Source organism: Aquarana catesbeiana, linkage group LG05, assembly GCF_042186555.1.
Source record: "Aquarana catesbeiana isolate 2022-GZ linkage group LG05, ASM4218655v1, whole genome shotgun sequence".
Lineage (NCBI taxonomy): Eukaryota > Metazoa > Chordata > Amphibia > Anura > Ranidae > Aquarana > Aquarana catesbeiana.
This window is the reverse complement of record NC_133328.1, coordinates 41,560,446-41,575,929: the sequence shown is the minus strand read 5'-3', so window position 1 is coordinate 41,575,929 and position 15,484 is coordinate 41,560,446. Positions and strand designations below refer to the sequence as shown.

Genomic DNA, 15,484 nt, shown 5'->3' with positions numbered 1-15,484 from the left:
GGTATTTTTTGCTGGGGGATCTGTTGTAGGGGGTCTATTGTTGCGGGGTGATTTGTTGTTGTAGGGAGATGTATTATTGCTTTTAGGATCTATTGTTTCTTGGAGGGTATTGTTGCTGGTGGGGGATCTATTTTACTGATTTTCTTGTTAACAAATTCCATACAAATTACTTAGCACCACAAAATGATACTTGGTTCTGTTTAATTTGAAAAGAGCAATACTGGGGGGTGGGTAGGGGGTAGAACCAAGGGACGGTGCTTTGAGGTGACGAGGGGTGATTTGGAAGAGGGGAGTTTTTGCACCTATTTTGTGAGGAAAAAAAAGCCCTGCTTAAGTGTTTCCCGAAATTCTACTCTAAAAGGGGTCATGTCTGACTTCTGCTGAGACCACTGCTTCCACACAGAGGTCAATGATCATTCTCTGAAGCAACTTTTCGATGTCGTAAAAACTCTGGAAAAGGCAGTAGGACTTTTTAAATTAGATCTGTTGCTGCAAACAAATAATATAAAGTGTGTATACATATAATTGAAACTCTTATTTATCCACAGCAGTTCCAGCCATATATAATGAGCTGACATCTTAATAAAAATACTATAAGGATGTCCAATAAAATGCAGTATTCATACATGATAGTATATACACACACAAATGAATAGATGATAGATAAAAATAGACAAAAAAAACGAACTGTCTTGGCATCCTTGGGGTCAAAACACTACGCGTTTCGTGGATCACATTCACTCATCAGATGTATGGATGCAAAAACATATCACTGTAAGCATAGAAAATTGGGTATAATGAATACTTGAAAAAATACATGAACTGCAATCTGTGAAAGAGATGTGGTGTTTGCTCAAAGGGCGGCATAAATCTGAAAAATATTTTAAGTGAAAAAAGTGTATGATAATATGTGTATATATAAGAATGTGTGGACAAGGTACGTGCGTGTGAAAAAAAAAATGGAGTCACAGGGTGACGTCACCCTGCCAAGCCCAGCTACATAAACCCAAGACCTCGGGCGGGCCCCCACCAACGTCATACCATGCGCCGTATGGGCAAACGAGGAGGCGGATGGACAGAACCCATATCTGGAACTGCCAGGGTTGCCAACCTCCTGCAGCATTTTTTTTACTGGCAAAATATGGAAAATTTACTGGCGGTTGGTAACCCTGGGCACTGCTGCCAGAAATAGATCCACGCCTACCCACCCTGCGGCGATCGATTTCTTTTATACATGTTTATAGGGATGGAGTTCTTGTTGCTGAGCCTATGTCAGGTCATAACTTTTTTCTATTGTGTTATTTTTAAAGAAACCAATCTGATGCAAATGGAATGTCTTTAGCTGATTTTAAACTAAAGTTCAATTGGGCTTTATTAATTAAAATAATGACTTATTTAACATTATTTAGTGCAGGGATATGCAATTAGTGGACCTTCAGCTGTTGCAGAACTACAAGTCCCCTCGTGGCCTAGCAAGACTCTGACAGCCACAAGCATGACACCCAGAGGCAGAGGCATGATGGGACTTGTAGTTTTGCAACAGCTGGAGGTCCACTAATTGCATATCCCTGATTTGGTGCATTAAGCATTTTACACCCCGCCTGTAAATATCCTAAAGTCCATTTCTTTCATTTCTTTTTCAGCTTCACTTCTAAAAGGACTGAAACACTCCAATATTGTACTACTGCATGATATCATCCACACCAAGGAGACGCTAACCCTCGTCTTTGAGTATGTGGTAAGTAATTCTTAATGGCGTGACCGGCGATAATCAGCATTGGCTTAATTGACCTTAATAACATTGACATTTAGGCAGGGCAGCTGGGGCGCCTTTAGATCACGCCACGATATGTTTTCTTCACTGTTTAAACAGCGCATACATATGTATCGCTGAATCCGTGAGAACTCTATAATTGGTCTCTTTCCAAGAGGTGCGAGAATACAGGACACGTTTATGCTAATGGGGAGCTATTTATAATTCAACATCCAGAGATCACACCGAGGCATGGCGGGTAATGCCAAACAATCGTTTTCAGCACTTTTAGCCAAGATGGATCAAATGAAAATGAACCTCTTGCTATCATGACTTGCTTGGATTGTCCTGCTTGTAGCAAAGGAACTTAAAGCAGAACGTCACATAAAAAAAGTGAAGTGTCGCTCTTTCTCTCGCTTCCCTGAGCCTGTAAGGGCCTTTTCACACCAACGATTGAGCGGCAGTTAAAACTCCCAACTGCTCTTTAGCTGCAGTGGCCATAGGCTGTGGACACGCCACGACAGGAATTATACTTACATGGTGCCTGCTGAATCCAACCAATTTAAAGGGGTTGTAAACCTTCCTATGTATTGAGGTGAAAAAACACCACCTGTCAGTGACCGGCCCCCCAGCCCCCCCCCTGTTTTACTTACCTGAACCCCTCGGACTTGACCCGATGGGGACACGCTCTCTCTCTACCTGGGTTTCTCAGCCATTGGCTCCCGCTGCTGTCAATCAAATCTAATGACGCAAGCATCTGGGGGGCGGGGCCGAGCCCTGCAATCGGCCTCTATGGACGCCGAATTCTGGACTCGGGAGCGCGCCCGCAAGGTAACCCCCTCGGAAGTGCTTCTCCAAGAGAGTTATCAGATGTGGGGAGGAGCCGCGAGAGCCGCCGGGGGACCCCAGAAGAGCAGGTTCAGGGGCACTCTGTGCAAAACTAGCTGCACAGTGGAGGTAGGTATGACGTGTTTGTTGTTTGTTTTTTTTTTGTTTTTTTTATGTACCTTCACAATCACTTTAAGTGAATGGGTTCACTCTGCAAACACCCCACTAGTGTGGGATTCAAAGGGTTAAAGTCATAGGCGTGCGTAGGGAGTGTGCCAGGTATGCCTGGGCACACCCTAATCACTGTGTGTGTCGCTGATTCCCCCTTTAAGTCTAATATTGTAGACCACCCCAGCTCCCGGGACAGACACCTTTTGGGCCCTGGCCCCACACTTACCATATGCCGCTGTGTTCTGCTGGAGTACCCGGAGAAAACCCATGCAAGCACAGTGAGAACATGCACACTCCAGGCAGATGGTGTCATGGTTGGGATTCAAGCCAATGACCCCGGTGCTGCCAGGCATCGGGTAATAACCAGTCATAAAATTGTGCAATTTATACATTGACCTTTGGCCAGAAGTACTCATTAAACCCCTAGGAAGCCCTGTACAGTCCGATTCTCCCCCAGTCATCCAAAGTGGGTTGGCATTAGTCCACGTTGGGCCATTTACGTTATGACCGCTCATGCAACGAGCCAGTGTCGGTTATGCAACCCAGCAGCTTCCATCAGAGAGCACCATGTAAACCTTTTATCTGGATGGCTTGATAATGCTTCATGTGAAAACATCTCCCAGCATGCTCTGGCGGCATTAACAAGTGCGATACATGTAATTTAGGTATCATTGTTACCTTGTTTTATTGTGACTTGTTACTTTGCCTAATAATTAAAACTTCAAGCCATTCCGTAAGACAGGGCTGTGATTTTCACTATGTGTAATTTCAGAAGTTGCAGCTTTGGAACACATAATTAATCTCTTCGCTAGTTTCTTCGGGAAACATATGGTATTTGTGCAAAAATACTCTGGCTTTCAGCTGTAAAAATCATGGGACGTTTGCATTATAATTAAACTCTTGAACACAGCAGATGGATTGAAGGAGGGGGAATGGATACAGCAGGGAAATTACCTTGACTATCAAAATTTTCTCCCTTATTAATCCCACTTGGGCAGCCATATGATGGCAAATGAAGTTTCCATTCTGAGTTTATTTCGAGTTTGTTTTCTTCCCCCCTGTTGTCAGCAAGTTTTAATTATCATTCATTAGCCAAGATTGATTTTCAAAGCTGTGTAAATGTATTGTGGCATCTGTGGTGGACATAGTCTTTAATACGCACAAGGTGTTAAAGAGTCAGTCAACCCAAATTTAATATTTAAAGTGTACCTTCACTAGATAAAGTGACTTCCCCTCCCCTCAAACTGTCCTGCCTTATGCAGCAAGAAAAGCCCCTTAGTTGAAATTGACATGATGTGCTTCCAGTGCCTCACCGGATATGCAAATTCTATACTGTATCTCAGGAGGCATCAGATTCCATTTAGGTGGCTGCCTAGACCTGGAAGATACAGCTGCCTATTGGTGGCGTCACAGAAGAAGATGGCTATGTGGGACCTGGGCAGTGGGAGCAGAGAAGCACGCCACATCAGGACAATGCTGAACCCAATGAGTGGGTAAGAATGTGATTTGAGGACAGCACAGCATGAAGGAAGAGGCAATTAAAAAGAATACATTGAAGGTGAAGTTTCCCTTTAAGGCCCATCTTTGGGCAAATTCTTACCATCACCTCTCCATCTTTTTTAACCACCTCCCTCTTACTCATTCGCTAATTTTCTTAAACGAATACCCTCTAAAAGGGTTTTATACCCAACTGGATCCACCATCACGTGTCGGTGATCCATGGCTGGGTCAAAGCCCACCACTAGATGAGCATCTTAATGAGACACAATGTACAGTGATAGGGACAATTGTAGACATGCACCTACACTCACTCAGGTTGAACTGGATGGACTGGTGTCTTTATTCAACCTTACCAACTATGTAACTATGTAAATGGTCTTGTTGCTGCCCCTTTTGATGTCACCATGACACTGTTGGTGTCTTCAGGAACCCGCCAATGGACAGCCATCAGGAAGCTTCCATGTCACCAGGGATCAGGATACCCAAATAAATACCCTACCCTTACCCTCTGCGGTCTAGAAGACAGAAGACTCAGGACACGGCACATGACCATAGATTTAGGTGAATATTTGGGGCAGTTAGATTCTTTTTTTCAATTTTTGCTTTTATTAGCTGGATTGGGACAGAAGTTATTGTTTGGAGGGGGAAGGGGGCCATGGTCGAATATTCAGTGTTCAAGTGGGGATCTGAGTCACCCATTAGACTAATATATTCTTGATGACTCAGTGAGATCTCCTTTCCGTAGGTCGTGTTTCTGTTCCCACTACTCTTGTTACATCCTCCATAACATCAAGTGAGTTTAAAATTTAGAAGGAAAAGCAGGATTACTTTGCATGCTGTATTGGATGACCTCGAAAATAAGATGCGGAGATGCAAGTAATCTTGGTTTAGCCTGGAATGACCCTTTCATGGGACTTTTTTTGCAGGACAACTGACATGCTAGTCTTGGCTGTGAAAAGGTGAACAGAAATCTGTTGACTTCTCTGGGCAAAGCAGATGTTCATAGGAAGAGTGATAGAACACAGATCTAATGTAAGTTCTCTCCTTGGGCAGCTGGCATGGTCACACACAAGGGAGTCTAAATGGCTAGTTGCTGCAAATTCCCTCTCGTATTTAGAGGGCACTTAAAGTGCTCCAACACTAGCATGTTCTGGTTACATTCTCTGTGGGATGGATAAGTACAGAGTACTTTGAAGTAGTTGTAAACCCTTACTCCAGTGAAGTGACTATCCTCAAGTGATACAGAGATAAGAAATCCTCCTACATAAGTTGTACCTGTTTATCTGCAGTCTTCTCTTCTCTACATCCATTCAAAGTGCTGAATTTATAAGCTTTTCTGAGAGTTAAAAAAAAAGGGTGGAGAGCTGAAGTTACACTCTGCAGAGCTCAGTGAGGAGAGGTCTGAGAGCTGATTGGAGGGAAGGGACACTCCCCCAGCCCAGTCCCCCCAGTACTTCCCCCAGCACACAAAAACAGTGCTGAGACTGTCAATATGCTTGAGCTACCTCCCCTGTCACCATTCTTCTCTTGGTGTCAGGAAAAATTGTCAGAAGTGATTCATGCTGGTAGCAGAGGAACAAAGTGAAAGACAGAAATTAAACGTAGTGCTCTTAATTGAGATAAGTACACAGTATAGAAGGATATGTTTTGTTCATGATTTATGTCTGAGGTTTACAACCACTTTAAGGGCTGAAATGCTTTGCTTTCCTGCTCCGGTTTCCATCCAGCGCTGGTCACATAATCAAAACGTGAGGGAGTTTGCCTTGTAACCTCTGCTGAAGAGCATGAGCAAAGTTCAGACTGTCCATTCTTGCCATTCAGTAGAGATCACATGGCTGTGCCTAGGCATAGACTGGCATTGATGGAAACTCAGAGCAGCATTTTCTGCAATAAAAATAAAAAATTCAGGACTTCAAGTATTCTTTTTTTATCCATCATATCAAGACTGTTTATGGCTGAATTGCTCTCCATAGGTTGGACATACAGCAACTATCTGCCACAGCAGTATTCCAGCAGCAATGGCATCCTTTGTGTTTCTCTCAGTAAAAGTTTCCTTTAAGAGCTCCATGAAGATATAAAAGACACATATTAATGTAGAACAGTAAAAACTAAAAGTTTGTGCTCATTCGGCTGGGTTTCTCCTGTGGTTCACAGGAATGCAATTTGTTTTGCACTCCTGTGACCCGTTTTCATCAGAGAGCAGTCTGAATTCCGCTCTCCGCTGACATCACTGGAGTCCAGACACCGCGTCATCCCGACTTCGGAAGTCTGGATCCGCCAGGTGCCTGGACTGATGGCAGTCTCAGCCTCTAAGCGAGCCACTGAGAGCCTGAGACGGCCGCTTCCCGCCCCTCCACAGCTCAGCGCTCCAATGAGTGTGGAGGAGCAGAGCAGGAGTGTCAGTCAGCAGCTCTCTCCTCTCGGGGAGATGAGAGAATCGAGCCATCGGCGGTGTTCAGTGGCTCGGTTCTCAGTGAAGAGGCGGCGGGGGACAGATGCAGCATCGGTCCAATGCTGCATCCACATAGGTAAGTATGAATATGGGATAAAAAAAAAACCCATGCTTCTCTTTAAAGGCTACCTATAGTCAACAACTATTGGGTGGCTATAAGGAGCCTCTAAATGTGTTACTTCCTGGACTATGTGTATTTATGAAGGCATTAGTCTGCACCTCTAACAAGACGTTCATGCATTAATTGGGTATATTTCCTGGTGGTTTGTAATTTTTTTTTTTTTTTTTTTGTTGCTGTTCACAAATTACTGTAGCTCTGCATTGATCAGTACATAATTATTGTTTGTTTTTGTTTTTTTTAAATGCAAGCAGTATTAAAGTGGAAGTAAACTTCCATCACTAAATTTTACCTATAGGTAAGCCTATAATAAGGCTTTACCTATAGGTAGTGTAAATATCTCCTAAATGGGCACAGTTTAGGCGAAATGTAGTATACATGCAGCCATTGACATCACTGGTTCATGCCCTCTGAAGTAATGGCCACCGGTGCCATTCCTTCAGAGCCCTGTGCCCTGTATGCGTGGAAGTGACATCACGGCTCCAGCCAGTCACTGAGCCGGAGTCTGCGTACCTGGAAGCAAGACAGGCGAAGATGAGAGCCCCTGCAGCTCTGACATCTCGGCGCTGGAGGAGCTTCATTTTAAGGTAAGTTTAACATAATGTGCTGGTAACAAAGGATATGCAATACGAGGGAAGAGCAGAGTGACAGAGAGAGGTGTTCATCAGTCTGCTGCTTCTCCTTTTACTGTCCAATCACAGGTTAGGGACAAGACCTGTAATGCCATGTACACACGACCGGACTTTTCGGCATCAAAGGTCTGACGGAACAAATCCGTTGGACAATTCGATCGTGTGTGGGCTTCATCGGTCCTTTTCTGTCTAAAAATCTGACGGACCTTAGAAATAGAACAAGTTTCAAATCTTTCAGACGGACTCGATTCCTATCGAAAAATCCGTTCGTCTGTATGCTAGTCCGACGGACCAAAAACAACGCAAGGGCAGCTATTGGCTACTGGCTATCAACTTCCTTATTCTAGTCCGGTCGTACGTCATCACGTTCGAAAGGATCGGACTTTGGTGTGATCGAGTGTAGGCAAGTCCGGCAAAGTCTGCTCGTGTGTACGCGGCATAAATGTTACTTTACTGCCAGACAGGGCTGTGTTGTGTAGCAGAACAGTGTCAATCACAGGGCTGAATGGACAGAAATTCTAATCCAGACAGCTAAGCAGCTTCATTATGTGTTTTTTTTTTTTTTTGTGTGTGTGGCTGTGTGCCTGGAGCTGTAGATTTTGTAAAACTGAAAACATAATTGAACTTGGTTGCAATGCTCAGGACAACTATTCTTTAGGGCCCGTTCACATCAGGTGCGTTCAGCTGCATCAGGAAGCCTTTCCCAGTGTAGTCTCAACATATGGAAAACGCAATTTGCCTGGTTTCCAATGAGGTCCGTTTACACCATTGCAGTGCAGTATGACATGCCGTACTTTTTTTGTCACTGCATTGCAATACCATGACAGTGAATAGAAGTCAAGGAATTGCCAATGTGTGGCAATTCAGTAAAGTTTGGGGGGAAAAAAAAAGTTTTGAAGTGTGATGTGCCAATACAACGTATGCCATCGGCTGTTTTCTAACGTAGCTGATGGTGTGAATGAGCCCTTAAATAAGCTTTAACCCGATTTGTGTTTATTAATTTTTTTTTTCTAAATGCTGATGGTTGTATGTATTTGTAGAGATAGAAAAAGTTTTTTGTTTCTAAGCACTGTATACATTTGCCGAAAATGTTGATCATATCATTTGGGCCCCCTTTGGAAGTCAGAGAAGTGAAAGGCATGGAATCCCTCAGGTGTGCTGCTCCATTTTATTTGCTGCTGTGGCAAGTACCAATCCTTTAAATCTAGACTCAGGCAACTTTATCCTTTAAACAGTGTGGGATAAGTCAATGGTGATTGATTCTGTTGCTGTACTTTTGCTCAGACTCATTTTACCATTCTTTCCTGAGAACTGTGTGATTGCCATATTAATGGAGCTGCAGTGTATCGCTTCCAGGTCCTATACCCAGTATCCTCTTTTATCTAATGAGGACTATAGCAGTGAGATCTGCTTGCCGTGGCATGTTCCTAACTTCCTTGGAGTGTTGCCACCAAATGTAGGGGTCTTCCTACTTTTCCTGTTACATAATATATGAATTAGCAATCCAACAGGGTACACGTGCTCTACCACAATGCAGATTTACCTATACAAAGAATAGAAGTGTATCCATTCAATTTCTAAGAGTCTGAAATAAGTTTACTAAAGTTACCTGATCCAAGGTGGAAGTTTGACCAGGCCCCTACCCTCAACTATTGGAAGACCCTGGTCAGCTCGGTTGCACCACTCTACAAAGCTCACCTACCAGTCACGTGGCTGTCCCTGTAAATGTAATAAGGTTTGGGATCTTTGGGTTAAAGTATAACTAAAGGCAAAACTTTTTTTAGTTTTGGATAGAGTGGAGAGGGATTAGAAGGCTTGTCAGTTTTTATTGCTGCCTGTGCCCCCCCCCCCCAATTAAGGAGATTCACCCTCTCTATTTATTCTCTTTAACCACTTCAATACCAGGCAATTTTGACCCTTCCTGCCCAAGACAATTTTGAGCTTTCAGTGCTGTCGCATTTTGAATGACAATTGCGCAGTCATACAACACTGTACTCAAACTAAATTTGTATAATTTAATTCCCACAAATAGAACTTTCTTTTGGTGGTATTTAATCACATCTGCAGTTTTTATTTTTTGCTAAACAAACTAAAAAAGACCCGATGTTTTTATAAAAAAAAAAAAAAAAAAAAGTTTTTTTCTTCGTTTGTTATAAAATTGTTTTCTCCTTCACTGATGGGCACTAATGAGGCAGCACTGTTGGGCACTAATGAGGCGGCACCGATGGGCACTGATGAGTTGGCACTGATAAGGTGGCACTAATGTGCATTGATGAGGAGGCACTTATATGTAGAATTGATGGGCACTGATAGGCTGCACTGATATGCAGCACTGATGGGCACCGATAGGTGGCACTGACAGGAGGCACTGATAGGCACTGACAGGCGGCACTGATAGGTGGTATTGATGGACACTAATAGATGGCACTGATGGGCAGCCCTGATTGGGCAGGTACTAACAGGTGTTAATGCTGGGCACTGATTGGCACTGTGATGGACACTGGCACTATGGTGGGCACTGATTTGCACTGTGGTGGGCACTGATTGGTACTTTATTGGGCACTGGCAGGGTGTTATGATGGGGCACTGACTGGGCACCAATTGGCAGCTTATGGGTACATTTTATGGGGGCTGTGCTGATAATCAGTGTGCTGATTATCAGCACAGACCCCCACCTCTGACAGGGAGAGCTGCCCATCGTCTCTCCCTGTCAGCGCAAACCGAGGAATGCCGTTTACCGGCACTTCCTGGTTCACGCGATGATCAGCTGTGGTTGGTCACAGCTGATCATGTGGTAAGAAGCCTCTGTTAGAGGCTTCTTATCACGATCGGAGATGCGGCGTGTCACAATGACACGCCGAACTCGCGATCACTGTGCTGCGCGTGCCGACGTGTTGTCCTACTGGATGTCATACGACACCCAGTCAAGATAACAGAACCACTTCCCGGCCGTCAATCTGTTATAGGCCGGGTGGGAAGTGGTTATCAGTATTATTGAAAGTGAAAGTAAAAGAAAATCCCAAATTTTGGGATGTCCCTAGAAAAGTAATAGAGGTGAAATCTTCCAATAGGGACACTGGTTCTGGTGACCTGGGCATAATTGAACGAATACAGGGGATGTTTCTTTCGTCAGCTTCTAGAACTGCTTTGATGATCAGGCTGCATGGCTGTATATGTAGGAGATACTATATAGAAATAATCATTTTATGGCTTAAGAGAATGCAAAACCTTTGGGTTGATTCACTGAAAGCATAGTGAATGTTCACTTTGCAAAGATAACAGGGCAGATGTCCTACTCAATCATCTAATCATGTGCAAGCAAGTTTTTCTTTTTTTTTAATTAAATGTGTGATTGGGGATTTAAAGTCAACACGTTTTTACTGTAAACCTTTACTACTCTTGTAATGAATATATCGTATGTAATGAACCACATAACCTTTATTTATTTTTAGCACCAAAGTGCACTTATCCTTAATATAGGACAATTTGAAATGGATTCAAATTTCAGAACCCTGTCCTTTTTAATTTTATGAAGTTCATTGTACCATTGAGATAACATTCTGGCTCCATGAATGTGTTTAATTTTACACCATCACTGTAAAACCCATACATGCATTTAATTCTGTGACTGTTATTGTCATTATAAATTGATCAGATGTCATAAATATTTATTGCATAGCTAAAGCCATGTTCCCATTTATGACATTTCTCTGCTTACAGTACTTCCCGGGGCTATAAAATCTGTTATCACGTCACATTCTTGGGTGGTATTGTGTGCCGATGAAAAAGAGCGATTGATGCCTTTACTCCTAAAAAAATAAATTATAACGGAGGTCTGTCTTTAAGTGTTCTACTTTTTTCCTTCACCCATATGTTTAATTCTGTACATATTCGTAAATGGTAAGGCAAAAAAAGATCATAAAGTCTTTTCAAAGACAATGTCATTTAAATAAATGATGAAGTGTCCCTGATGGGGAAAGGCGGGGAATAAGTGCCTGAGGGTAACACTACAGTAGGTAATAAATTAGACAAGATTATGAATATTGATAGGGCAGTGTTATTATAATCTGTCTTTGTTGGATTTTCAATTTAATTTGAAGAGAACATCCTATGACAACATTGAATGTCATCTTACTCTTCTCTTAGTCTTGAGAGAAATGTGGCCAAGGCAAAAAAATCTGCAGGGAACTTGTGTAATATTAACTTCTATTCACTTCATTTCAGTGTTAAAAGGGACACTGTTGGGTGACAAATAAATCCCAGCCCCTGACACTTCCAGAAGTGTCAAAAGCAGAAGAGGCTGATAGAGACCCTGTCACTGGAGTTCTGGGAAGGTAGGAAACACAGGCTGCCGGAGAGGTCAGTATAAGAGCTCTTCTACTGCAAGGAGCTTTCCGATCTTTTATCTTGAGCTTTCGGAACCTGACAAGGTCCTTTTAAATACAGCACAGGAGGTTCTCACCAAGGAGGACTTGATTGAGGAGCAGGAGGGCAGTTGCTTCCTGGTCCATTACCCATAGCTCCCAACTGTCCCTGATTTTGAGGGACTATCCCTGATTTGGAGCAATATCCCTCCGTCCCTCATTACTCCTTATTTGTCCCTCATTTTGGTCTGTTCAATATAGTTTATATAAAATGCACTTTATCTTTCAAAAAGTGTTTCCCAGTGCTAAAGCTTTCATCCAATTTCTAAATTGCTGCATTTGTACATTTTAAAAGCCAATATAAAGGAATAGTAGTGGTAAAAAAAAGTCCTTGTGGATTTAATTAACCTTTTTTTTTTTTTTTTGGTTAATTCTCCTTTACGGGTGTGTGGCTGGGAGCGTGTCCTATGCCTACATACATTTGTTTGTAGGTGTCCCTCATTCCCATCTCAAAATGTTGGGGGGTATGCATTACCTGTTTGTTTGACTAGTGGTTGTGAGTTTGTGGAACCTGACAAGATAGCTTTAAATAGAGCTGGATAATGTAAGGACAGTCAATAAGGCCTGTAGGAAGTAATAGAGCTATAAAACATCTGTGTTGTCAGTTCCTAAACTGAAGAACCAAGGGCAGTGGTCCCTCTGGTTAAATGTCCATTCACTCTGGGTTGTTTGGGGTGACTCTGGTCCTCAGCACAATGGGACTCTATTCTGGTATTCACTAAAATGCAACATTTGCAGTTTTATAAACGGGCAGTTTATAATTAGTATATTGCATGATAGCACAATACCGATGTTGACCTTCTCGTGAAGTTGGCTTCATTAGCATACATGTGGCAGAACTTAACTCCCGACAGAGAAGAGGACTGAACTACTGCAGAGGCACTTAATTCTGCTTATTCCTGCTGTGCAGACATAGCAGCCTTTATATACAGTAATAGGTAGAAAGCAATATATATATATATATAGAGAGAGAGAGAGAGAGAGAGAGAGAGAGAAATTTGATATATTATTTCAGCTCTTGGTTCATTATTACATTCCATTTATCTTACTAAATGCAAGCCGTGTAATTACCTAAATCAACTTGGTATTAGCCTCTTGCAATCACCTGTTCAGCAGAGTTCGGACTTGGTGACAGAGAAGCAGCACAAGGAGCCAGTCAATTGTGCTGAAGTGCGCGTGTGCTAACAATGGGTATGCTGATAGGAGGAGAGAGCAGAGTGACAGAGAGATGATCTTATCAGCTTACTTAAAGAAATAAATTATTGATGCGCTCTATTTAAATAACAATCAGTGCACAGCTCACCTCAAATATATAAAATGAATGGGTATAGCCAGCAAAACATAATCTGCATAAAATTGCATAAAAGTTGCATATGATAATCACAATAGTGATGTGTATATAAATGTGCGTGAATTATATGAATTCAATAGATAAAGCCATCAAAACACAGATGCATAAGTTTGCATGAAATACATGTGATAAATACACACGTGATAAAGATACACTAAACCAAAACCAATATGTGCATAATGTACGTGTGCAAATATCGCCACTCATAAGCTTATAATTTGAACAATACATGTTGAAAAAATAGGAAAAATAAATAGGAGAAATAAAGTACTACAAAATATATATAAAGTACAATATTCCTCTGACACAAAATAGTACTAATGTTTAACCCAACAGTCCATTAGTTATTCACGATGCAAGGGTTAAATTGTGTGGTGATTAGCAACCCGATTAATCACTTCATTCATCGGTGCCTTCAAAGTTTCTTTTACCGGATATATAAGTAATGGATTGCGGTTTGTTTCAACTTCTATCGGTCTCAGCAACCAGATGAATCATGCAAAGTAAACAAATAATATCATTGCGCAATGAACAAAACAAATGCAGAGAAGGATAATAATCATTGATACACTCACATAGACCCAGTATGTTTTGTGCATAAAGGATGCAATCAGCCGCTTACGAGCGAGACTCAAAAAGCCGCTGCTGCCATACTAGTAACTTGTAACAGCAGTGCTTGTCACTGGCTCCTCCCACGCGTTACGTCACAGACCACGTGACTTTCTCAAGGATATCCCTAAAACCTAAGTTATCAGCTTACTGCTTCTCCTTTCACTGCCCAGTCATATGTTGGAGGAGTAGTAAAGGTTGCTTAACTGCAATAGAGAAAAATCATGTCTGCTGCCCTAGCAGACAGGACTGTGCTCTGTGACAGAGTGTATAAATCTGGATGGAAAGAAATACAAATTCTTTGGCAGGTAAAACCGCGCCTTTTGTGTATTTAGCTGTTTTCCCAGCGTTCAGCTTTAAGCATTGTGCTGTCCAGGTAATGGGAGCATATCATGTGTACTGGCTTTGTATCTATAATAAAGGATCTCTGTGATACACAGAAGAAGCAGATTGTGCGGAGTTATCATTCCAACATTCCTTTCATATCTGCTTTTCATCAGCCACCTTATAAAAAAAAGTCCCATGTAACAGCTCCATCTGCCTCCTCGCTGTGCTGGTCGCCACTGCAAACTGTCATGTGAAGCTTGTCTGTGTCTTTTACAATAGTCTTTAAAATGTTTGTTTTAGGGATCACTTATTGTAAATTTTTTCTTACCTTTCCTGGTTTACGTAGTCACCTGTGCTTTGAACGTTATACCTTTTGTGAAATAAAGTGCGAAATCAAGCAATAAATGTATTTTACTTGTTATTGTACATGTACAAGAAACTGAACTTTCCGAGCAAGGAGATTGGTGCTGAAAGGTTAGCCTACAGCACTAATGTTCCCTGTAACCCTAACACTAAATCTACTCAAACCACTCACCAATCCTTCCTTTAACCCTAACCCTCCCTGTAACCCTCACAATAACCATCCCTGTAACCCTAACACTAACTTTTCTTGTACCATTCACAGTGATCCTACCTTTAACCCTTTAATGATAACCCCTAAAAGTATCTATTGTATCTAAGTATCTATGTAACCCTAATGCCGCGTACACACACAATTTGATTTTCTGACAGGAAATGTTGGATGTGAGCTTTTGGTGGAAAGTCCGACCATGTGTACGCTCCATCGGACATTTGTTGTCGGACTTTCCGCCAACAAATGTTGGCTAGCATGCTCTCAAATTTTCCGCCAACAAATTTGTGTTGTCGGACTTTCCAATCGTGTGTACACAAGTCCGACACACTAAAGTCCAAAGTACAAACACGCATGCTTGGAATGGAGGATGAGCCGGAAGCGCTCGGTCTTGTAAAACTAGCATTCGTAATGGAGATATCACATGACTATTGAACTTCCTTTTTATCGGCTCGCCGTATGTCTTTTACATCACTATGTTCGTAATTGTTGGCCAACATTTGTGTGACCGTGTGTATGCAAGACAAGTTGGAGCCAACACCCTTCTAACAAAATTACATGGTTTTGTTGTTGCAAAGTCCGATCGTGTGTACGGAGCATAACACTATCCCTCCTTGTAACCTTAACAGTAACTCTCCTTTTAACACTCACACTAACCCTTCCTTTAACCCTGACACTAACCCTCCCTGTAATATTAACACTAATGCCGTGTACGCACGGTCGGATTTTCCGACGGGAAATGTTCAAT

General features: G+C 42.2%; 1 protein-coding gene across 4 annotated transcripts in view; it reads left to right on the top strand.

Annotated features, from left to right (window-relative positions):
* Window positions 1-15,484, top strand: part of CDK14 (cyclin dependent kinase 14) — a 678,339-nt gene that overhangs the window by 243,803 nt on the left and 419,052 nt on the right. For all 4 annotated transcript variants that reach the window (XM_073629653.1, XM_073629651.1, XM_073629654.1 and 1 more), the window contains one exon: window positions 1,644-1,738. In XM_073629653.1, the coding sequence (XP_073485754.1) occupies window positions 1,644-1,738 (95 nt within the window). The remainder of the gene's footprint in view (window positions 1-1,643; window positions 1,739-15,484) is intronic.